The sequence below is a fragment of the Ipomoea nil genome, unplaced genomic scaffold, assembly GCF_001879475.1.
Source record: "Ipomoea nil cultivar Tokyo-kokei standard unplaced genomic scaffold, Asagao_1.1 scaffold3130, whole genome shotgun sequence".
In the NCBI taxonomy this organism is placed as follows: domain Eukaryota; kingdom Viridiplantae; phylum Streptophyta; class Magnoliopsida; order Solanales; family Convolvulaceae; genus Ipomoea; species Ipomoea nil.
In genome coordinates this window covers 1,352,066-1,376,744 of record NW_017619558.1, presented here as the reverse complement: position 1 = coordinate 1,376,744, position 24,679 = coordinate 1,352,066, and the positions used below count along the sequence as shown (strand labels likewise).

Below are 24,679 nucleotides of genomic sequence, written 5' to 3'. Positions count from 1 at the left end.
CTTGAGAGGGGATGCTATCTTGGTAGGAGTGCCTGAGGGTGAGTAGTCAAAACTATCACTTAGTTCCAGCACACTGTTTTCTTTGACATATCCAATGGGGTTGCCAACAGAGTGGAAAGATTCTCTTGACTCATTATCGGGCGTGTCACGGAGAAGGTTTCGTATGTGTTGAGCGTGTTCAAGAAACTGATTAAGCTGTTGCTCAGTCACTAGTGGCTCACTGAGGATTTCACTCTTTCCCTCTCGTGCCTCCGTAATGTTTCTTTCTCTTCCCGTACTCATACCTGCACATGCAAAAACAAACACTACAGTTTTCGTTAGATGAGAAATTTTATCCTTGTAGTGGACCTCATTTATAAAGATCCTTGCGTGTGAGGATAGATCAAATCTTTCGATTTTCGAGAGCAAGAATCTTTCCAGATTTGATTCTCTTGGCTTTATGTCATTTCAATCATTCCGAGTTCATGCCTTAGAGAAGAGAATCTTGCTTCACTCAAGGGTTTCGTGAGTATATCTGCAAGTTGATCATCAGTATTAACATACTCAAGAGATATGTCATTTTTCTTGACATGATCACGAATGAAGTGATACTTGATGTCAATATGCTTAGTCCGAGAGTGTAACACAGGATTATGCGTAATGGCGATTGCACTCGTGTTATCGCATTTTATGCTCACTTCTCGTGCATTTATGCCATAATCTCTCAACTGATGTCTCATCCATAAGATTTGAGCACAGCAGCTTCCAGCTGCTATGTATTCGGCTTCAGCCGTACTTGTGGCAATAGTGTTTTGCTTTTTGCTAAACCAAGACACAATTCGTCCTCCTAGGAACTGGCAAGTTCCTGAGGTACTTTTTCGATCGATTCGACATCCTGCGAAATCAGCATCTGAGTATCCAACTAGATCAAATGATCCATCTTTCGGATACCAGAGACCGACACTTTGCATTCCCTTAAGATATCTTAGTATCTTTTTAGTTGCACTTAGGTGACTTTCTTTCGGTTTGGCTTGAAATCCTGCACATACACCAACAGCAAATGAAATATCAGGTCTGCTTGCTGTTAGGTATAAAAGAGAGCCAATAATACCTCGAAAGTTTGTTTGATCAACATCCTTTCCTTCATCATCAATATCCATTCTGAGGGATGTGCTCATTGGAATTTTAACCGAACTTTTTCCATCAATTCCAAATTTACGGATTAAATCCTTGGTATATTTGGCTTGATTTATGAATATTCCATCTGGGCATTGTTTGAATTGCAAACCCAGAAAATAGTTCAGTTCACCCATCATACTCATCTCAAATTTGCTTTTCATAAGATTCACTATAAAAAAAATGCGAAAATAGCGACGGACCGATTCCGTCGCTAAATAGGAAAAATCTGTCGCTAAAGTAATTAGCGACGGAATTTGTCCGTCACAAAAAGGCGCCTCGCTAGATCTTAGCGATGCAAGTTAATTCCGTCGCTAAAATATAGCGACGGAAATTTTCGTCGCTAAATGAAAAAATCCATCGCTATTTTCCTCTCCACGACGATTTGATAACTCAATTTGTGAGGAAATAACGACGGAAATTCCGTCGCTAAATTTAGCAACGGAATATTCCGTCACAACTTTTCTTGTGTTGTTTAGACATAGAAGCTATTTAACTACAACTTAGCAACAAATTATCCGTCGCTAAATATAGCAACGGATAGTTACGTCACGATTTATTTCCCATTTGTTATTATTGAAAGGTAATTAGCTATGCATTTGCTACGACTTTTGTCTGCCACTAAAGTTTTAAATATTTTTTTAAAAAAAATCTACCCACTAATTATTATCACATACATGTGTTAAATCTACAATATAGAACTCTAATAATATAAGGGCAAAATATATTATATTAAAAAACACAAGCTCAATAACAATAACAAAAATGTAGGCATTGCAAAGTGTTACATTGTAAGAAACGGTATCAAATGTATTAATACACACAATCTAATTGTCATTTGAATTGCAGTTGGAGGTCGGGGAATAGAAGTGGGTAGCAATGTAGAATGCTGTTGCAGCACAACTTGTCCAACAACTATGAACTCTAGTATTGTCTCTTTAACATCACTTAGTCCATAATGGTCTTCAAGTATTCTTTGTGCTCTTAACACATAAAGTTCTCATCGCTGCATTTATGTTACAATGATATTAATAAAAAAATTGGTGCAGCATAATCAAAATTCACAAAATTCATTTATACCTATTTCACTAAGCAGTTAAAAATGTTTCCTATTTTATATAGTTGAAATAATTTTTTGAAATAAGAAGAAATCTTGTAAATAATTGTTTTATATTCATTCCCAGTCATAACTAATTTTAGATTAAAATATTATTCTAGCATAAAATTAAAAGAAAAAAAAAAAGAAAAATGCAAGAATGAACCATGAGAGACAACAATAAGCAAAGCTTTTAGATGAGAAAAGATACTGTTTAGTTCAAGAAAGAATTGAAATACCTGAATGACATTGTTCCCATATTGATCTTGCACTAGAGTGCACACAGATTGCAGGATCTCATCTATGATAATCTTTTGCATTTCAGGGTCATCGCAGTGCTCAAGGACTCTCTGCAAAAGTAAACGAAGTAGATCAGAATATGAGGCAATGGATGTCAGGGTAATAAGAAAGAAAAAGCCTGTCCAAACCTGAATGACACGGCACCCATATGGATGCGTGGATAAAGCTTGAGGGACGCACTCTATGCACTTCTGGATCATGTGGTTCCCATTCTGATCACGAACACACTTCATAATAGAACCATCAAGTTCTGAAACCATCTGTGTCTGCTGCTTAACATCAACAACCTCCAGTGCCTGTGATATTGATATGGCATTGCATGTATGGTCTCAAAGAGAAGAGAAGAAGACCACAATATTAAAGAATCAAGTTCAATGAACTATTTACTATACTTTTCCTCTTACTATACTTTTCCTCTTACAAAAATTTCTTACAAGAAAAGAAAAAGGTTGGAAACAACCTCACTAAAAGGATTACATACCTTGTATGGTGCCAGAACTGAGTCAAACCTTACTTCCTACAATTAAAATAGATAAAGGAAGGAAAAAGAACAATAAATCCCTACATAACTCAAAAGAAAAATTTTTAAGCTAAATAAAGTTGTTTGTATGTTTTATAAGAAACAAATAGCTTTACTACATGTCTAGTTCTGAAAAGAAAAATTAAGCTCATTGGAGCTAATTATATCTAGAGAGTCCTAAAGCTTCAATTAAAGAATGAAAAATAGCTACTATTACCCTTTCAGTTCTGAAAAGTAAAAATTTAAAGCTAAATAAAGCTACAAATTTTAAGTTATTGATAGTGATTTGTATAATCAATCCTACATATGAAAAACAATCAAATGGCAGATAATACTCCTAAGATAACATTGAGCTAAATCAATCATAAATAACATGAAATAGAACAACAAAAAACAAAAAGCATAACAAGAATTTGAAATCCAACTCCAGCATAACAAGTAGAAAAATGAAACCCAATTGAAAGACTGTGCACAAACTAATAAATAAACAATACCATAAGAAATAAACAGATTAATCAACAATATCCAAATGACCAAATACCCAGGCAGTGATTTCAAGTATCCAAGCAAAGAAGATGCCAAAAATGGGGTAAATGTAAGTGAAGGAAGCAGATAGTATATTGCGTGAAGGAAACCACCTCAGTTTTGTGTTTTATAAAATTAGGAATTTAGGAATTAGGGTTTAAGATTAGGAGAATAGAAACTAACCAGAACGTAGGAAGTAACGGTACCGAGTAAGCAGTCAGCGACTACTAAGGAGATGAAGCAACAGAAGATGGAGTAGTCGAGGAAGACCCACGCATTGTCAGGACCCAGGCTACAACGGTTCTGTCTAGGATGAAAAACGACTGCAGGTGGCGATGGTTATGGCGGAGGAGGGAACTCCGATGGGCGGCAATAGGCGATGGCTATAGCAGGGGAGGGAAGCCGATGGACGATACTCGGCGAAGAGAGACTACGATGGAGATGGAGTCGATGAATAGAGATATGTAGAATGATTGATCTTCAGATAAAATTTAGGGTTAAAGTCATTATATAACGACAGATCAATACATCTGTCGTTAAAATGTAAAAAGAAAACAAATACTCTGTATTTGACTTGTATATTTAGCGACGGATTCAATAATCCGTTGCTAAAATGTAAAAAATCTCAGCTTTTATATTTAGCGACGGATTATTACATCCGTCGCTAAGATAAAAAAAATCTCGTCTTTTAACATTTATATTTAGCGAGGGATTTGTCAATCCGTTGCTATATAGCGATGGAATCAATAATTCGTCGCTAAATTTAGCTACGGATTCATAAATCCGTCGCTAGATTATAGTAATTAAAATTATTAAAATTTTTAGAGTCAACTCGCAAAAAATCGTCGTAAATCCGTCGCAAATTCGTCATTATTTTTTGCGCCAAAATTTACCGCAAAAATTAGCTACGTATTTAACGACGGAAATATTCCGTCGCAATATTCATCGTTAATCCATCGCTAATCCGTCGCTAAATGTCAAGTTAACAATAAAATTAAACATCCGTCGCTAAATTGTCGATATTCCATAACTAATTTAGCAACGGAAATTATCCGTCACTATATAAGCATTTTTTTGTAGTGATTGGAGAACTTTTCACACAAGATTGGATTCGTGCTTCCGAAGATAATGTCATCAACGTAGATTTGGACTAAAAGAATATGATAATTATCTTTTATACGAAAGAGTGTTTTATCAACCACTCATTTCGTGAAGCCACAGTTGATAAGAAAGAATGAAAGGTTATCATACCAGGCTCGTGGAGCTTGTTTTAAGCCATAAAGAGCCTTTTTGAGATGATATACCTTTTCAAGCTCATTATTGATTGCAAAGCCAGGTGGTTGTTCAACATAGACCTCTTCTTCAAGAAGTCCATTTAAGAAGGCACTCTTGACATCCATTTGATAGACTTTGAAGTTCTTATAGGCTGCAAAAGCTAGGAATATGCGAATAGCTTCCAATCTAGCTACAGGGGCGAAGGTTTCATCAAAATCAATAGCTTCTTCCTGGCAATACCCCTTAGCAACAAGACGAGCTTTGTTCCTAACAATGAGCCCATCTTCACTCATTTTGTTTCTAAACACCCATTTAGTTCCAATGACATTCTGATGAGATGGTCTCGGAACAAGTTCCCATACCTCATTTCGTTCAAATTGATGGAGCTCTTCTTGCATGGCTATTACCCAGTCAGGGTCTTTTAGAGCTTCTTCTATGGTTTTTGGTTCCATTTGTGACAGGAAGCATGCCATCATACTTTCGTGCAAAGAGGCTCTTGTTCTTACACCTTCTTGGATATTTCCAATAACCTGATCTGATGGATGATCTTTTAACCATCGAAGGTCTGGTTCAAAAGCATCTTGTTGATTTTGAGCATCCATTTCAGGAATATAAGGTAGATCAATGTATATCATTGGTTTAGATGTTGTGATAGATGTAGGATCATTCTGTTGAATTCCAACCTTCTCTTGAAACACAGGTTCGGGTTCAGGAACCTTTAATTGATATTTCGTGTAGGACGAGAGTATGTCTTCTTCGTCTGAGGTATTTTCGTCAACAGGATGCTGAGGATTTTGATTTGACTTGATTTCTGTTTTACATCCAGATGGGTTCATCTCAGATTGTTCATCAAACTTGACATGAATGGATTCCTCAATTACCATTGTTCGCTTGTTTAGAACTCTGAATGCTTTGCTTACAGAGGAGTATCCCATGAATAGCCCTTCATCAGCTCTTTCATCAAACGCTCTTAGATGATTCTTTCCGTTGTTATGTATGAAGCACCTGCAACCAAAGACATGAAAATAACCGATACTAGGAGTTTTACCTTTCCATAGCTCATATGGTGTCTTGTTGTGAGATTTGTTGATCAAGGATCTATTTTGTGTATAGCATGCCGTGTTTATGGCTTCAGCCCAAAATCTCTTAGGTAGTGCTGAGTGAGAGATCATCATTCGTGCAGCTTCTTTTAAGGTTCTGTTTCTTCTTTCGGCTACTCCGTTTTGCTGAGGAGTTCGTGCTGCCGAAAGTTGTTGGAAAATTCCATTTTGCGCACAAAATTCCTTTATGACTCTGTTGACAAATTCCGTTCCCTGATCTGATCTTATTCGTATTATTTTGAGCTCCTTTTCTGTTTGAAGTTGTCTCAAAAGATTTGGAAGAGCTGTTTCTGTTTCATTCTTCTTTTTCAAGAAAAGCACCCATGTATATCTTGTGTAGTCATCTACTATAACAAGAGTATACTTTCTTCCACTCAAACTTGCTGGATCAACAGGTCCAAAGAGATCCATATGTAGAAGGCTTAGAGATCGAGAGTTTGCATCTACATCTTTTGACTTGAAAGATGACTTGAATTGTTTTCCTTTTTGACATGCCTCACATATTTTATCTTTCGTGTAAGATGCTTCGGGTAGCCCTCTTACGAGATTTCTCTTGACAAGCTTGTTTATCGTCTTCAAGTTCAGATGACTTAGTTTGTTGTGCCATTCTTGATTGAGATCTGCATTACTTTTGGCTACAAGGCAAACGTTAGCATTAGAAGAATTTAAGGATAATACATACATATTCTTCTTTCGTTGTCCCGTTAAAGCTGTCTTATTATCCTTCGTGTTCACGATTTTGCATTCGTCTTTGAGAAATTCTACTTTGTATCCTTTGTCACAAAATTGACTTGTGCTTAGAAGATTGAACTTCAGTCCTTCAACATAAGAGACATCTTGAATTGTTATTCCCTTGTTGATGATGTCCCCTTTTCCACGAGTTTTGTCGCTATTTTCACTTCCAAAGATAACTTTGGGTCCATCTAATTCCTTAAAGTTGCTCAACATTGTTTTGTCACCAGTCATATGTCTTGAGCATCCACTATCAATATACCATATGACCTATTTTTCTTGCATCAAAGATTATGTGTTTTTAGGTACCCATTTAGTTTCGGGTCCTTGGGGGTTAGCAGTCAACTTTGGAACTCACATCAACCTAGAGTATCCACGACTCATCCTCGGTCCTCTATATCCATTAGATGTACGATAATCATAATGGATGCTGGCAAAGACTTTAGCATTATATTTCTTACGTTGATCTTCCTGAGGAAGATTTTCATAATGCTTGAGATGATTGGTTTGTTTACGCAGATGAACCTTTTCAAATACTGCTCTAGGGAGAGGTTCTGGGTAATCAAACCAATCTTCTTCTGATGGCCCAGTCCATCCATTGCCATACCCAGATCTTTTGAACGATCTTTCAGGTTGTCTGATTTGTCCGGTTTTTGAGATTCCTTGAACAGGATTCTTTCGTGTGAATTTCGGACGATATTGCCTCTGGTTAACATTCGTCTTTTTATTGGATTGAGTGTTCAAGTTAGGCTGACCCTTTTTATGGCGTAGATTCTGTTTATTGCCATTTGGTCCATTCCTTTTGACATAGATTTGTCTAGGATTGCCATTACCAGATTTCTTCTTTCCAGATTCCACAATTCGTTGTACAGCCGTACCTTTCGGTTGGCTTGTTGATTGTGGTGTTTCGACATTGTTAACTACCATCATAGGCTCAGACACCTGGGTGGGTCCTTGAACAAACGCGACCTCGAAGCTTTCGTGTGAATATGCATTCGTGGATTTGTTCAATTCGACTTGTGAAGAGGAGCTGGGGTTAAAACCAATTCCAGTTCTTTCCCCAGGCAGTCTGGATTCATTCAACATTCTATCCATTAGGTTGGATGAATTATTGAATTTATCCAAAACTTCAAGCAGTTCTTGCTCTCTCTTCTCTTTTGCTGTGCATTGCTCCTTTAGAGCGAGAACATCTTTCTCGAGCTGCTCCTTAGCAATGACTAGCACATTGTTCTCAATACGAACTTGCTTTAGTTCATTATAGCTAAGCATGAGCCGAGAGTTCCCCTCCTTGAGTTTGGAGTAAGTGCTATTTATCACATTGAACCTCCTTATCATTTCGGTGACAGATTCATTGGAGGTAAGACTTCTCACAGAACTCGACTCAGCTGAATAACAAGAGGATGAATGAGAATTTACCTCGTCTTCATCTGCCATGAGACATAGATCGTCTGACTCTTGACTGAATAAGCACAGCAGTCTCTTCTCCTCATCAGTGTTTTCGTCTTCTAAGCTAGAGCTTGAGGAGCTACTTTCGGTTGCGACTGTGTCAGAAGTTTTGTTTACTACCATTGCCTTCCTTCTTCCTTCCTTTCTGGAGTTTGATGATTCAGGTTTGTCGCTTCTTTTATATCTTTCTCCAGTCTCTTTTGAGGGACTTGTGGTAGCATTGTTATCTTGATGTTTGCTTACTATGGGATGTGGACAATTCGCCTTGAAGTGTCCTGGCTTTCGGCAACTATAGCATAATAGCTGAGAGTCCATGGTTTCGGTTTTTGAGGTTTGAGGGAAGCTCTCGTGCTTCTTTCGGTGGCCCGATCGTTGTGGGTCTTGAAAGTTGTTCTTTCTCATGAACCTTTTCATTTTCCTGACAAATAGTGCATATTGTTCGTCAGATAAAAAATCACAATAGTTAGATTTCGACCTGTTGGATGTTGATGCTGATTGATTTGCCATGAGAGCAATGTTTCTTGTTTCTGAATCTTCGGCATTTTTTGGGTTCATGTTCGAACTCATAAACTTTGAGATCACTGAAAATTTTGGCCGTGCTTGTTGTTTTCATATCTCGACTATCCCTCATTGCAATAACCTTCATTTCCCATGATTTTGGTAGACCACGAAGGATCTTCAGATTCATTTCATTCTCAGTAAGTTCTTTCCCAAGATCTGATAAATCGTCCATCAGTCTGGTGAATCTGAGTTCCATATCCATGATTGATTCATTTGGCAGCATTTTGAAATCTTCAAATTTTTTATAGCCATTGTCAGCTTGTTGTCCTTTTCTTGCTCGCCTCCTTCTCCCAAACTCATTAGGACATTCCACACTTCCATAGCATTCTTGCATTTTCGGACTCTGGGAAACAAGGAATCATCCAGAGAGTTGTAGAGAATATTTCTTGCTGCATTGTCCAGATTCGCTCTTGTTCTCTCTTCCGAGGAGTACTGGTCGTTTGGCTTTAGTATCATTTGTGGAGCTCCTGCTCCTTGTGCGACTGCTTGAGCATTCGCCATCATGATTGTGATCAATTAACACTTACTATTACACGAAAAATTATTACTTTTATTACACGAAAAATTATTACTTTTATTTGGAGCTCAATTTCTATGCCAGGATCTATGCCTCAACCTCATGCTTTTAATGGGTTTATTCAAACACATGATCTATTTTGATACCAATTGTTAGAATCAAATATTTATTACCATAGAAAAATTATAATTAATAGTGAAGGTGGAGCTTTATTTTGCGTAGCTTTCAGCGCCATATTTGTATGGCACGATGCTGGATTCAGTCATTCAAACCTCCGCCCTAATTTTGTATATAAATATATAGTTTGGTAAGTGTTGGTCCCGATAGAATGAAATGAGAGTCTAGAGGGGGGGGGGGGTGAATAGACTCTTTTCGTGAAAAGCCCTAATCGTCACCTTTCGGTGTCTTGGCGCAGCGGATAAGAAAGATTCGTTTTAAATACTTTGCACGAGTTTTCTTAATTAGAAAAACTTTCGGTAACGATGATAAATGGAATGATATGAATGCAGAAAAGAAAAGCGTAAGTAAAGAGATAGAAGGGACACGAGATTTTATAGTGGTTCGGCTAATGTTGCCTACTCCACTCTTCTTCCACAACTGTTGGAAGGATTGCACTATCACTCTTAGTACAATTACACAAAGACTTCCTTGATCACTAAGCCGGGCAGCCTTCGTAGGTTTTTCAACTCCTCGAGTTTACTCCGCCTCTATCAACTTCTTCTCCTAAGTTGAGGTTGGTAGAAAATGATTTCTTGAATTCTCCAACTATGAGGTCTTGACTCTAAGATATGATTGCTTCAAACAGATGGCAAGACTTCCTTTGAGGTGTAAGAAAATGATCAATAGTCTTCTTCAAGTAACTTAGCACCTCAAAACTGGTTCACAAAAGCTTTTAGTAAATTGTAGGCGTTTCAAGTGCTTTTGTAAGTGAGTAAGTCGAGTGAGAATGAACCAGCACCTTCTTAGTTGATGAAGGTGGGTTTATATAGGTGATGAAAATTCATCCGTTGGAGGGAGATGAAATTTTCGAACCTTTTAACCATCAGACAAGGACCGGGGAGCTTCATGCATTAAATGCTCCATTAATGAGGTTGTACCATGTAGCCGTTGGAGGTGTGGAAAGCATTAGGTTTTGTCCTATAGCTTCAGAAGATGGTATATCTTCATTTAATGCTTCTTGAAAAGTGTGTCCCTTAAGGTGAGGTCCTTATTGTCCTAGGATGTTGTCAAAATGGACAGTTAGAACATTCTTCTCGTTGTTGAAGAGAAGTAATGTTTGATACATATCGTCTTCATAAAGAACTGTCTTTTCGTGTTTGTTGACAACTCCTTCTTGACTCTCGTTGATGTTCTTCATGTCTCGTGTCTTCTTTCGCCTTGGGGACCCTAACATCTAATCATAACTCATTTTCGTGTGTTTGTCTAGCTTAACACGAATTACATAGGAGTTATGGCAACTCTCGTCTAGGACAAAAGCAGCGATTGAAAAAGCTAAAGGTTAGGGGTCTACTTTTCTACATTACATTGGCATCATCAAAATCCTAATACAATGTTCCTAACAGTAAGAAATTACCATGATTTTTGCAATAGTAGCTAGAATTACTTTTAAGTAACATACCATGAGCTGCATTAATCCAATTAAAGATTTCATTTCGTATTATATCAGTAAAGTTTGACTTTTTATTCAAAATATATCTGAATTCAATTTTTTTTAACATGACGCACATATTATATTGAAGTTAATCGTTCAACAACCTATCTTGCAATGGCAATAGGAAGTAATATTGAGTGAATTGCATATTGTTTTTAATTAGGAAGTAATATTATCGCCCGAGTGTCTTGTAACCCTATTTTAGACAATCTATTATGATTTATTGTTGTATAAGGATTGTTTTTACTCTATTAAAAATAAAAATAAAAAAAGAATCATGCATGTTAAGACTAAAATTTTTCACCAAAATTTTTTTCCATGTTCATCATTTGATGTGACATAATAAACATATATTTTTCTTTATTGTAAGGTGAGATCAACCAATTTACGGTAATCAACACATCATAGTGAGGAGAACAATTTTAATTTGGTGAAATTTTTTGATCTATATAACTTTATCTAAAACAAATATGTGTATAAATTATATAGCAATGCAAGACACCACAACCACATGTTTCAATGCTTATAAGTGTTTGCAATGGAAGTTCTTGCCTTTTCCCTGTGTTTCTATATACCATCTACGATGTCTGAATTCTACCACAATTGATGGTTTCGATCTAGTCTAAAGCTAAGCTTCAAAGGTCGAATGATGTATGTTTTAGCGATGATTACAAATTTAATTTATTCAAAAATTCAATGAATATTACTCCGTATTAGTTACGGACGTGTTATGTACCAACTGGATGGGGTATATAACCAATCTCTGCCATAATTTTGGTTCGACCAATTTTGAATGCTCAGTAAAGACTAAAGATCATGGTCAGAATAAGAATTACTAAAAATTATTGGATACAACTGTATGTTAAGCATATAGAATATAAAATATAAATATGTAGTTAAACTCTTAATTTAGTATTTTAGTTGAGAGAAAATATATACTTTAATTTAGTATTAGTGTCAGACTCATCCAAAACGTAACAACGGTCTTCTAAGCCTTTTTATTTTGAATAAAACATTTACCATTTTATTGTGATTATATTTTATACGTTAGTTAAATAATGTTTGTAAAGTATTTTGTTGACTTTGTATTGTAAGTTGAGAATAAGTAATCAATAAGGTCCCTTCAAAAAAGAAAAAAAGTAATCAATAAGGTGCCTTGTAAAGTGAAATGAAATTGAGTCACTTAGCTTAAGTATGTGGTCAATGACTCATCAAACTCAAAAGGATGTAATGGCCAATCGTTATACCGTGGACGAAGATCCATAGTGTACTGTGGACTTGATCCTATACAACGTCGTTTTGAATTTTAATTTTGACGGCGATCGTTTGTTATTTAGTTCATGTTATAAGTTTGTTTTTTTTTTTAACTGTAAAGTAAAGCATGTGTATGTGTCTTTTATTACGTGTTTCTGTGTCTCATGTTATGCAATTCTGTACTTCAAACGTATAGATTCTGTACCTGAAATAAAGTAAATATAACATACGTTTTTGTGTCTTGTGCTATGCATTTTTGTATCTTGTGTTATGCGTTTGTGTCTGTTGGAAAAAATAGCTTAAAATGGCATAAAATGGCATGTTAAGTGGCTATTTTGTGGTACAATTATCAGTGGGGTCCACTTCTGATTTGGGTCGGATTAAAGTGGATTCGGATTCTTCGTAGTGAGACGAAGAGATCGATATATTGTACGCTCAAAACGGATAATGGGTGAATGAGATATTGATTCTCAAAGTAGACCCATTTGAGTTGGAAAATGAAGGGAAAAAGTGCGCTTTTGTCCCACATTGCTTTGGAATGAAGATTTTCCCCCCTTATATACAAGAGCTCTTTTGAAGCTTGTAGAATTGTATAGCATAGAGGCTCTCTCGCGCGCGGGGGTGGGGGGGGTGCAAATCAAATTCCAACTAGCTGAGATTGAAAAAGGCTTGATACAAGCCCGTGCGTCGGCACCTGCGGTAAAGTGAGAAGCGGATTTTTACAGCACTGTACACGAAACATTGTTTTTCAGCCTCAAAACTCCCTTTCTTTGCCTACTGTGTTCATAACCACGTCTTGCTCGCCAGATTCTTTGTTTGAATGCTCAAACACTGAATCATAGCAAGTTTTATCCTGGGAAGCCTAGGCCACAACGCTCCTAGCATCTTTGGGAGGTGGCAAATAAGGTTTTAAGGAAAGAGTGCTCACTCGACTCTTGCAAAAACCCAACACCAAACACTAGCCACTTTTTTTCATCTTTTCTTCCCTTCTTTCCAGAAAATAATAGTCAATTTTATTTGATTATTATTTGTTTTCCTACCAACGGTACCAACAGTGTCTTATGTTATGCAATTCTGTACCTTAACAATATTGATTCTGTATATGCACTAAAGTAAATATAAAACATATGTATGTGCTTATGCGTTTCTATATATATATCATGTTATGCAATTTTGTACCTTAAGCGTATGGTTTCGATCTGTACCTGAAATAAATTAGTAGTTGTGTAACACAACATATTGTGTGTTTTATTTTACGAATTTATGTCTTGTATTATGAAATTATGTGCCTATAGGACATAAATGATATTTCAAAATAAGTAAATATATAACATGTGTGTGTCTTGTGTTATGAGTTTTTGTGTCTTGTGTTATGAAATTTGTACCTTAAGAATATTGATTCTGTACCTAGAATAAATTAAATTTTTGTGTTAAAGCATGACAAACGAAAAATTAATGAATATGTTAAAGCTTAAATTTCAAAATGATGTCATTTCATCTAGGGTCCACGATGCTATGTGGACCCTGGTCCATGATATAAATTGTCTGTAAGCAATCATTATTGTGTGGACCATGGTCCATACAAGCAGCGTCGACCTTATTTTGTATACTGTAAAATAATGTATTTTTAGTATATTAAAAATGTACATTGTATTCAGGGGATGTACATTATTTGTGTACGGAGAGTACAATATATTGTATAATGTACATTTCATACACAAATAATATACATTTAGTATATTAAAAATGTACTTTTTGTTATGGTCCACACAACACGTTAACATTGTGTGGACCATATTTTGTATACGGTAAAATAATGTACATTCAGTACAAAAATAATGTGTTTTTAGTATATTAAAAATGTACATTGTATTCAGGAGATGTACATTATTTGTGTGCTGAGAGTACATTATATTATATAATGTACATTATTTGTGTTCTGAGAGTACATTATATTATATAATGTACATTTAGTACACAAATGATATACATTTATTATATTAAAAATGTACTTTTTATTGTGGACCATGATCCACATAATAATTTCCCTAAAACAGATAACTATTTTTCTATTGCGCACAGATTAAGAAAAAATAAATCCAAATTTGCAAAAGGTAATATATTATTTTTACATCACACAATAAGCATAATTAATTATTACATGCTCTCCAAACTATGGAAACAAGATGTTACCATGCACTTCAACCATAATAACTCTCAAGCTAGAAGCACCAAAACAACCTAATAAAACAAACCGCTCGAACAATCTCAGAACAAACAAATCAATATCGAGATGGATGCTTGATCATATAATGATGTATCTAGGGGCAAGTGAAGCCCTTTGGAACCTTCTTGCTGCAGACATTAAGGAGCAAGCTGAGGGAAAGAGGAATATTAAGGTTGATACCTAGGATGTTTGCCTTAATGGCAGTGCAAAGGCACACGGCGGCTTCGAGGTCTACGAGGTTCTCGATGAGACTGCAGCATGGCTTCTTGGGAGGGTTTCCGATAGTAATGTTGAGCAACCCATTCAGAACATTGGCACAAACCCCCAATTTTAGGGCATCTGTAGGGCACTTGCCTTTCGATGAAGGGGTAGGGGTTGGCTTTGGCTTTGGCTTTGGCTTAGGGCTAGGGCAAGTGTTACATGCACTCACTGTAGTGAAGAAGAGGATGTTGATCACAAGAAAGAGAGCAAAAGCCCTAGTGCTCTTGGAATCCATATCTAAATAACTCACTTCACTTCACTATTGTTAAGGTTTTGATTTTAGTGATGAAGTTTAAGGAAGAGGGGTGCCCTTTTATAGGCTCCATGAATGGGGATTGTTGTAAATTAAACATTCGGATTAAGAGTTAATTTCATTTTTGGTCCTAGATTTATAAGTAACTGTTTACTTTTAGTCATTTTTTATTAGAACATTCTCTCTTGGTCCTAGTATTATTGTGGCATGACCATTTTTAGTTCTCCATCAACAAAATCGTTGAAATGTCGTTAAATACAAATACATCTCAAATCTTTTTTTATAGAAAGTAGTTTAAACTGCTATATTTTTATGTTTATTTTTTAAAAAAAACACCTATAATTGAAGATTAAAATGTCCCTGTATTTAATGATATTTAGACTGTTTTGTTAATAAAGGACAAAAAATGGTCATACCACAATAATAGTAGGACCAAAATCGGATGTTCTAATTAAAAAAGGACAAAGAGTGAACTGCCACTTATAAATTTAGGACAAAAAATAAAATTAACTCTTCGGATTAATACTGATAATACATAATTAGCTCATAAGAAAATAATGGGAAAAAGTTCAATTTCTTAAAGAATTATGCTAGCTATATAATAGTGCTACAATGATGCATAAAAGAAAATAATTTTTTTAAAGCTATTGATATACTTATAAGTTATAACTTGCTTCAATTCCGATATTTGGATTGCTCTTGCAGTCTTGCCGATAGTTAATGTATAATTAAGGTGCACATCCTTCACTAATCACTATCTAGAAGTGGTCATTATGACCATTCTTTAGTATCTAAATATGATCATTATGGCCATCAATACAGCATAACCCTTTACAGTTTACATTCCTAGTTTTTGTGCAGGGTCAGATCCCAATAATTATTTGCTTAGCCACGTACCGCCTAACAATTCCCTCACACCCCACCCTCAACTGCATAGCATGTTTTTTGGAAGAATGTTTTTAACGTATTTAAATTTGTGACTTACTTTGGTACCAATTGTTTGGATCAAGCGCTTACCAACGCGAAAAGTTTTATAGTTAATTGTGAATGCATAATTTTATTTTCTTATACTTTAATAGCAGTTAAAGTCACATTTCGATAGCAGTATACTGGACTCACCTATCCCAACTGTTGCCAAACAAAGAAAAATTTAGAGCAGCATGTGTATAGCTTAGAATTTTAGCTGGCAAAAGAAGCATATTATTGGAAATCATGGAAGCCATGCATGTGAAGAGGGAATAAATGTTTCCATGTTCCCTGCTAATTACGTCCAAATCTACTCTGATTAAACAATAATTTAACATTCCCGTGATCAATACCCAATTGTCCTCATCCTTAACCAAAATTTCTTTTTAAGTTTTTAAAGATAACTAAAATATAATATTGAACATTGTAATAGAGTCAGCAGTACTCAAAAAAATTATTGAAAAAAACTTTAATACTAAAATATATTCCTCAATATATTAAAAACTAAATTTATTTGACAATTACGATATATCAATTATCAAGTGTGATTACATATTTGTTACTCTTTTAAAGGACTGAAAAAAGAAGCTAAATATATTTGTTTATGAAGCTTCTAGATTTCAAGATATACTATTGCGAATGGGGGTCAGCAATGACAGTAATTGAATTGATTGATAAAGTTGGCATCAATTCACCGTATTATCTTCATCTTTTTTTTTTTTTTTTTTTTGGGGTCGACATACGAAGGTCATTGTCAAATCTATTGTTTATTGTTCATGCCTAGGTAGATAGATATTATGGAGACTTTATTTGGATATGTTAAAATTACACATTAATTTATATCTCATATCAAATTCTTATATTATTAAAATTTATCATATCACGTATTTTTATTATAGGTATATCATGGTAGGTCAGATACAGAATAATGAAAATGTCTTTTCTTACGGCTATATGATACATGACTAGTAAAAAGTAAAAACGTTTTGAGTATATTTGTAATAGTCAATTAAATACTCTCCTTGTTTCATTTTTTTTTTTCTGGACATAAAATTTGATAAAAGACGGTCTACACTCTAAATTCTCAAATATTTTGGACTAGGGTTCGCGTAGCAAAATTGATTCCTTGTACAAGTTTATTTTTAATACACTATAGGTTCACTTTTATTGTATTGCAGGTCTAATTTCACTTGTAATACACTAACTTGTACAAAATATAATGAACCTCTACTAAAATTGAACATATAGTTCACGTAATAAAAATGAACATCACCTATAATATACTAAAATTAAATATTGTTGGACGAAGAATTGAAAGGGTCAAGCTTAACATGATACTATTAAAACGTGACATTGCCGAATACACAAGTATATTATGATAAGGAACTAATTAAAATTGCTCATTTGCTACTATATATACTTTTTGACTTAGTGAAAAACACTTGATTTGATAATTGCTATTAACAAAGGTAACAAGTTTGAATCTCATTGAAGCTAACATGGGCGTCATCCTGATAATGAATAATTTATTTGAGTTAATTTCAAAAGATTAGTCCAATAGTTAAAGTGATATTGTTCTTGTTTTTGTTACGTTGTTCTTATGACCAATCACCAACGTCGTCAACACAAAAATAATGTTCTTTCATAACATCAGGTTTGGTTTACGAAATTAGTCGATATTAGGGTGTTTTTGTGTCGTTTAGTCTGTGTAATCAATTAGGTGCTTCTCAAATGTTCTCAATATAATCAATTAGAATTCGTTACATTAAGAACAATGTGAAAGCAAATTATATATAGCTGAAAGTTAATGAGGAATGAATAGTTTAAATATTACCACTAACCCATTTGCAGATTGGCTTTTTCCTACTTCCAATCAGCTTGTTGAACTGGCGAGTCACGGACTGCACAATAATTCTGTTTAGTCTTAATCGTAATCCTTTGGAGATGCGTTTCAATATTATATACGGAGTATAATTTTATAATGTGGCTTATCTATTGCTCTGTTTGGCAGAGCTTATAACTTATTTGAAGTTACTAATAAGCTGTAAGCTCTATTTAGTAACGTTTTCAAAATTAGCTTGTAGCTTAAAATAAGAGTTTATTTTAGAACGTTATTTTAGATAGCGTTTCAAAATAAGCTAGTAGCTTCCCATCGTATAAAAAAAAAAGCTAGTAGCTTCCCAATTTTTGTTTTTTTTTTTTTTTAATCTTTGTCCTTATTATTTTAAAGAAATGACATCGTTTATCCTTTTTGATTAAAATTCTTTTCTCTTCTTCTTTATCCGCAACTTTCACCGCAATTATTATTATTATTATTATTATTATTATTATTATTATTATTATTAGATGAAGGAGATTCGCAACAATATTGCCACTTCATTCTGGGATGCTAAATCATTATCATGCTAATAATTTTATTTCAAAATGTTAATTTTATTTGAAGACAAAATGTTAAAAATTAATATGTGAAAAAATTAATTTAAATTTTATGAAGATGTCATTTTTTGTCTTTTTACATTTATCAACTTATCAAAAAAGTTAAATTTACCAAACATTTTCAAGCATAACAGCTAGCTTAACAGCTCTTCAGTTTTCAGCTCCTTTTAAGCTTTCAGCTACCTTTTTAGCTAGGTTTGCCAAACATAGCCTATATAAGAGTATGATTTATTTAATACACACCTTCAAACAATGACGGTAAAATTTGTAATTTCATATAATGGTTACTATTTTAAAGAAACATCAATTTTACTGATCAATGTAATTAATGAAATAATTAAAGATTTTTTTTTTTTTGAAAGGTACTGCTTTGTTTTCCTTTTAAAATTTACCTCCTAATTTTTATTAGTATAATTAATTGATTTTTTTATTTGATTACTAAGTTAAATATTCTTCCAAAAGGCTAAACCCCAATCTAAGGACCCCCCACACTCCGACCCGACAGAGCATTTGATTACTAAGTTAAATATTCTTTTAACTTATGGTGGAGTAAGCTAAGTCATAGATAGCCATTGGCAATCCATTATGGACCGAACTTCTAAATGACGTCGTTTTGTTTAATGAAAAGAAACGACACTCGTTTCGCGCCGGTCCGTGTCGTTCTGCAAAAATAACTTTGTAATTCAGTTTCATTTTGTATACACTGCAGTTTCATTTCAACACAACTACAGTTTAATTTCGATATAACTATAGTTTCATTCGATATTTATACACTCAAATATGTGAAAATGTTATTTAATTTTATTTTATATACACTATAGTTTCATTAAAACACAACTACATTATCATTTCTATATAAGTACAGTTTCATTGCACAATATACACTCAAATATGTGAAATGTTATTCAGTTTCATTTTATACACATTGTAGTTTCATTTCAACACAGCTACAGTTTTATTTCAATTCAATTGCAAGTTTCATTTGATAATATAAAAATAATACGTGAGGTAGTGTCAGTTTAGATACACTGTAGTTTCAGTTGGTAATTAATACACCAAACATGCGCGCTCCATTAACTGTAACAACGCGCCATTTCTTTACTTAAAAAAATGGCACCGTTTTTGAACGGCGGGCCACAAAGCTTTGTGGACCGCGGTCCATAATATAATTGCTGGATAGCCATTATAATGGGCTTTTTAAATCAAAATTAAAGGAGGGTGATAATGTTTATGGTTTTCAACACTGAAAAGTTAATTGGGAGAAGTGACTTAGAGTAAATCGTGTTCAATCAATACAAATTTTGAGCGTACCCTCTGCTTGCAATAATAGCTAAGCATATATACTAGGCTTACAACAAATACAAGATCTAATAATTGCTCGAATTGCCAAGAACCTTGTGGTTTGATGGCATTGCTGTGACCCTTCCAAACTGAAGGTCATAGGTTTAAGTCCTATCCCAATCAAGGATGTTAATGTAGCTGTTGTTGAGTAGATATATATACTATGGATATGAAAAAAAATAATTGCTTGAATTAACTACAGAAACAATTGCTTTTGGATCACAAAATTAATCTGGGCTGGACCATGATTAATAATTGCACCGATCATATTTTAGAGTTTTCTCATTCTTAGTAGTCAATTGGCCTCTTGTTTCTAACCATGGAGGTATCTAGGTTGGACCCTTGGGATTTTAGTTGGTGACTAGCAAAACTTTTTCTTTGATAGCATTAACTCTTAAGTCTTTCTAACCAATTTTTGTACAAACTTTGGGGTAGCAACTCCTCACTACTTTTTGATCTCCCTTAGCAATGCCTATCACATTTGGGGTGGGAAATTTCATGCACAGATGTTCCATATATGGATAATATGGACTTAAGTTCATCCAACCCTTATCACCCCAAAATGATGTTGTGCGAACATGTTAGCCTTACAACGATGAACATTGATGAATATTATATTTATGGGGTGAGTATTGTTGTTCTCAAAGGATTGGTGATAGATGTAAAGCTTATGTTTCTCAAACACAAGGTACTAAATCCTCTTATGAAAATCTAGTCCTTAATAAATGATGGTTGATACAAATAACAAACAAACGCAAGAAATGAATACCAATGATAAGAAAAGAGGAGGGGAATATAAACTAGGATTAGATTTAGGTAATGCAACCAAACCGATCGAGAATAAGGGACCGAGTCAATTGACTTGATAACAGATGTCTTTTAACTGGGAAGAAGCCTTTCTCAAGGTCATTCCCCACTCTTAAAACACTTAAAGTACATTCTCATGACTTATAAGTGGCTAAGAGACATTCCATCAAACATCTTGGTCTTAACATCCCATACTTTTCTGTTCTCAAAGGTGAAAAAAATTTAATTAACCCCTTGAGTTTAGATTAGGTAATCATTTCCTAATTGTAACTTATTCATGTTAATCAACATCATCAAAGCCAAGTCTCATCTCTTTTGAGAACATTTTGCATTTAGATTTTTATGATACCAAATGATAGGAATTTTGGTCACCAACCATTCGTAAAGAACTGCTCGAGACATTCTTTCAGTCAACAATTTGAAACCTTAATATCTTAGGTGAACGTGTCTAACGCAAAGAGAGTCATAAGAACACATCCCAAGGAAGATTACTTTTCCTTAAAAGCCATGATATTTTGTGCAAAACAAAAAGATATGTTCAGCACAAAATAAGTCATTAACGGCTGGAAGGTCTGACAAGTCACCTACCCTACGGATTACTCGCTAGTCTCTACCCACAGGTTAATAGCAGTTTGAAATTGCCACTCTCTAACGAACCTTTTTCAACATGCATATAAATACCCTTTTCTATGACTGAAGAAGGTACTGGTCAATTTATAAGAATTATCTAAGTATTCCAAAAAAAAAAAAAAAAAAGGTTTAACACATGTGACAACCCAAAAATAAATTTTCTAAATTCTATTTCACGGAATTCCAAAATAATCATTTTCACTTTTTCCAAAATTATATTTCGAAAACGGTGTTTGAATTAAATATTTTGAGCCGAGTTTTAAATAAATCCAACACCAAGGGTTATTTTATTTTGAAAAAATCCTAAATTTCAGGTACATTTATGTATCAAGTTTTGACCCGAAAAGCCAATCTGAGTGAAACCGGAAAGAAATCTGACCTCATCTCCTCCATTCATTTCCATCATATCTTAAGGTTTCTTTTTCTCTTAGTTTCCAATCTATGAGATTCCTTAGCCTTAGTTTGTGTTGTTGTTTGGGATGTTTAGGTGGTGAAAGAAGTGATGGAAGTTGAGTGGAGAGGAGGCTGTGTTAGGAACAAGTGTATTTAGATTTTGATAATACCAAACTGTCATAGATTGTAGACCCCTATTTGTCGTTTGTTAGATAAGTCTCGAATGACTAAAGCATGATATGTTAAACCATGCACGAGATTAGTATAATAGGTCTACATGAAGACTCGAGATGATCGAAAGATGCCTCTAGACGAATGAAGGATCAAGCAAGTCTCAGATAGACTGTCTCTATAAGAGGAACCTTCATCTAAGAAGGAAGGACAAAAGATAAGGACAATCTTTCGTTCCTCAGTAAACAAGTCTGTAAAAAGACAACACTCATTAAGTGAAGAAATGAGAATGTTGTCTATCACTCAGATGGGCAAATCATTCGGACAAAGAGTGTCCTAGGAATGATTTTCACTAAAGACAAGGAGCATTAAAAGATGTGTACCATCTTGTCAGAGATCAAGGACAAAAGCCACAATGCTTTTGGCTCCAACGGCTATACAGTACAAGTGCATTAAATTCTCAATGCCCACTAGGTAATACATACTGGTTATTAGGTTTGAAATTTTCATCTCCCTCCAACAGATGAATTTTCCCACCCATAAATACCTCTCTTCACCATTGAAGAAGGTGCTGGTTAACTCACTCTTGCGATCTTAAGAAAAACTCTTCAAACGGTTTTCATTCTCTAAAGCTTTTCATAACCAGTGTCAGTTGTGAAGTTTTGTCAAAGACATATTCATCCTCACACTTCACAACTTGAAGTAGTCTTGTATTTTCTTAAGTGAAGATCAATCCAGACGTCAAGACGAGCTTCAACCTGTTGGAGAAACATCAGATTATCTTTCCAACATCTCAACTTAGGAAGAAGTTGATAGAGGCGGAGTAAACTCTAGGAGTGGAAAAACCTGTCAAGTGGCTGTCTGGCTTAGTGATCAAGGAAGCCAGCTTGAAGTAGTTTGTACTAGGAGTGATAGTGCAAACCCTTTCACGAGTTGTGAAAGAAGAGTGGAGTAGGCTTCGTTAACAGCCAAACCACTATCAAAATCTCTCTCTCCTTACCTCTTTACATTCAGCTATTACTTTCGTGCATCGCATATCATATCTACCAAACGCTAAGTTTTATTTCAACGAAAGTGTGCAAAGATCACTTAAATCAGAATATTATTTCCGTTGTGCATAACTCTGAAAGGAGTTTATTTGAAAAATCGATTAGTCTATTCACCCCACTCCCCCCCCCCCCGCCCCTCTAGACTCTCGTTAGACCATACCGGGACCAACAAGTGGTATCAGAGCGATTGCCTTGTACGGTAAACGTTTTTGCTTTACTGCCTGGTAGATCCCTTTTACAAAACTTGCATAAGTTAAATTTTTGTTCTTTGCACAAATTTTCTGAAACAAATGGAAAGAGAGCATTCTAACTGTTCTAGGCCTCTTGCCTTTAATCTCTCAAAGTTTGATGACTGGAAAGTGAGAATGTAGGCACATCTCTTGGCTATTCACGATGAAATGTGGGATGTGATAAGTACCGGTCTTATTGTTGTGATGATGGTAAACACTCAGGCAGCAGCTCAAGGAGCAGATCCAGAAGCCTTGATACTTAAGCCGAAATCGCAACTTACTTCAGATGAGAATACTAGGGAAAACCTCGACAATGTTGCGCGAGACATCCTCTACAAGTTACTAGATGATTCGTTATTCCCGAGAGTACGTAAATGCACTACAACAAAAAAAATCTGGGACACTCTCATGAGTTTAGGTGAAGGAGATGAACAGGAGAAGTACAATAAGCTCACCGTAGCCATGAAATAAGTTTGAAGATTTCAAAATGATGCCAAATGAAGCCATCACGGATATGGAGCTCAGATTCACAAAACTCATGGGTGATATTCGGATCTTGGAAAGGAGCCAACTGAAAAGGAGAAGAACTTAAAGATTCTTCGAGGGCTTACAAAATTTTGGGAGATGAAAGTAACAACCATGAGAGATCACAGAGATATGAAGACAACCAGCACGAGTAAGATCTTCAACGATCTCAAAGCATATGAGTTCGAGCACGAGCCCAAGGAATCTGAAGAACCCGAAACAAAAAATATAGCCTTGGTGGCCAATCAACAAGCATCAACATCAAACAGGTCGAATTCTAACCGTTGTGAATTCTTATCTGATGAACAATATGCTTTGTTTGTGCAAAAATGAAAAGGTTCATGAGGAAGAATAACTTCCAATACTATCAAAGATCATCCAACCGAAGGCAGTACGAAAGGTCTCCTCAATCGTCAAAATAAGAGACAATGGATTCGCAGATGCTATGTTATAATTGTCGAAAGCCAGGACATTTCAAGGCAAATTGTCCTCACCCAATAGTCAGCAAGCATCAAGATCAAAATGCTCGCAAAAGCTCACCTAAAGAAACAGTTGAAACCAGCAAGCGAAGAAACCTGAATCATCAAGTTCTCGATACGAGAGAAGAAGAAAGACAATGGTGGTCAATGAACCAGCTGAGGAAGCTCAACCCGAAACAAGCACCTCAAGCTCAAGCTCAAGCTCAGAAAGTGATTGTTCAGAGGAATAAAAAGGTCTTCTATGCCTATTCAGTCAGGAAGAAGGGACAAGTGATCTATGCTTTATAGCTGATGATGACGAGGTAAATTCTCAAACCTCCTCGTCAAATCAAATAGAACCTAGTTCAGATGGTGAAAGAAATCCAAATGAAACTATATTTGAGATGATGATGGATTTCAATGTAATAAAAAACACATACTCTAAATTAAATGAAGAGAACTCTCGACTATTGATCAACTACGATGAGATAAGGCGAGCTAGAATTGATAACATTAAGCTAGCCATCGCAAAAGATCAGCTCGAAAAGCAAGTTCTTCTTCTAAAAGAGCAGTGTACAGAAAGAGAGTTGCGGGAGCAACAATTGCGTGAGGTTTTTGATTAGTTTAAAAATTCATCCAACTTAATGGATCGATTGGTGAATGGATCAAAACCGCTAGGGGAAAGAACCAGAATTGGTTATGACCTCAGCTCCCCTTCACATATTATTTTGAACAAATCCACAGACAAATATTTACACGAAAGTTTCAAGTCTGCGTTTGATCAAGGCCCCACCCAAATG

General features: G+C 35.1%; 1 protein-coding gene and 1 long non-coding RNA gene across 2 annotated transcripts; both read right to left on the bottom strand.

Annotated features, from left to right (window-relative positions):
- Nucleotides 1–2,862: 2,862 nt before the first annotated feature.
- Nucleotides 2,863–4,107, bottom strand: LOC109166904. Its single transcript, XR_002051757.1, has 3 exons — nt 3,780–4,107; nt 3,033–3,068; nt 2,863–2,879 (listed from the first exon to the last, which is right to left on the bottom strand). It is a non-coding gene; the product is annotated as an uncharacterized LOC109166904 (long non-coding RNA).
- Nucleotides 4,108–14,236: 10,129 nt separating this feature from the next.
- Nucleotides 14,237–14,926, bottom strand: LOC109166903 (14 kDa proline-rich protein DC2.15-like). Its single transcript, XM_019315800.1, has one exon. The coding sequence runs from the start codon at nt 14,853–14,855 to the stop codon at nt 14,454–14,456; it is 402 nt and encodes a 133-aa protein (XP_019171345.1). The 5' UTR covers nt 14,856–14,926; the 3' UTR covers nt 14,237–14,453.
- Nucleotides 14,927–24,679: the final 9,753 nt, after the last annotated feature.

Excerpts from the sequence above, each read along its gene's own strand:
- LOC109166903 (XM_019315800.1), bottom strand. The coding sequence starts at position 14,855 with ATGGATTCCAAGAGCACTAGGGCTTTTGCTCTCTTTCTTGTGATCAAC.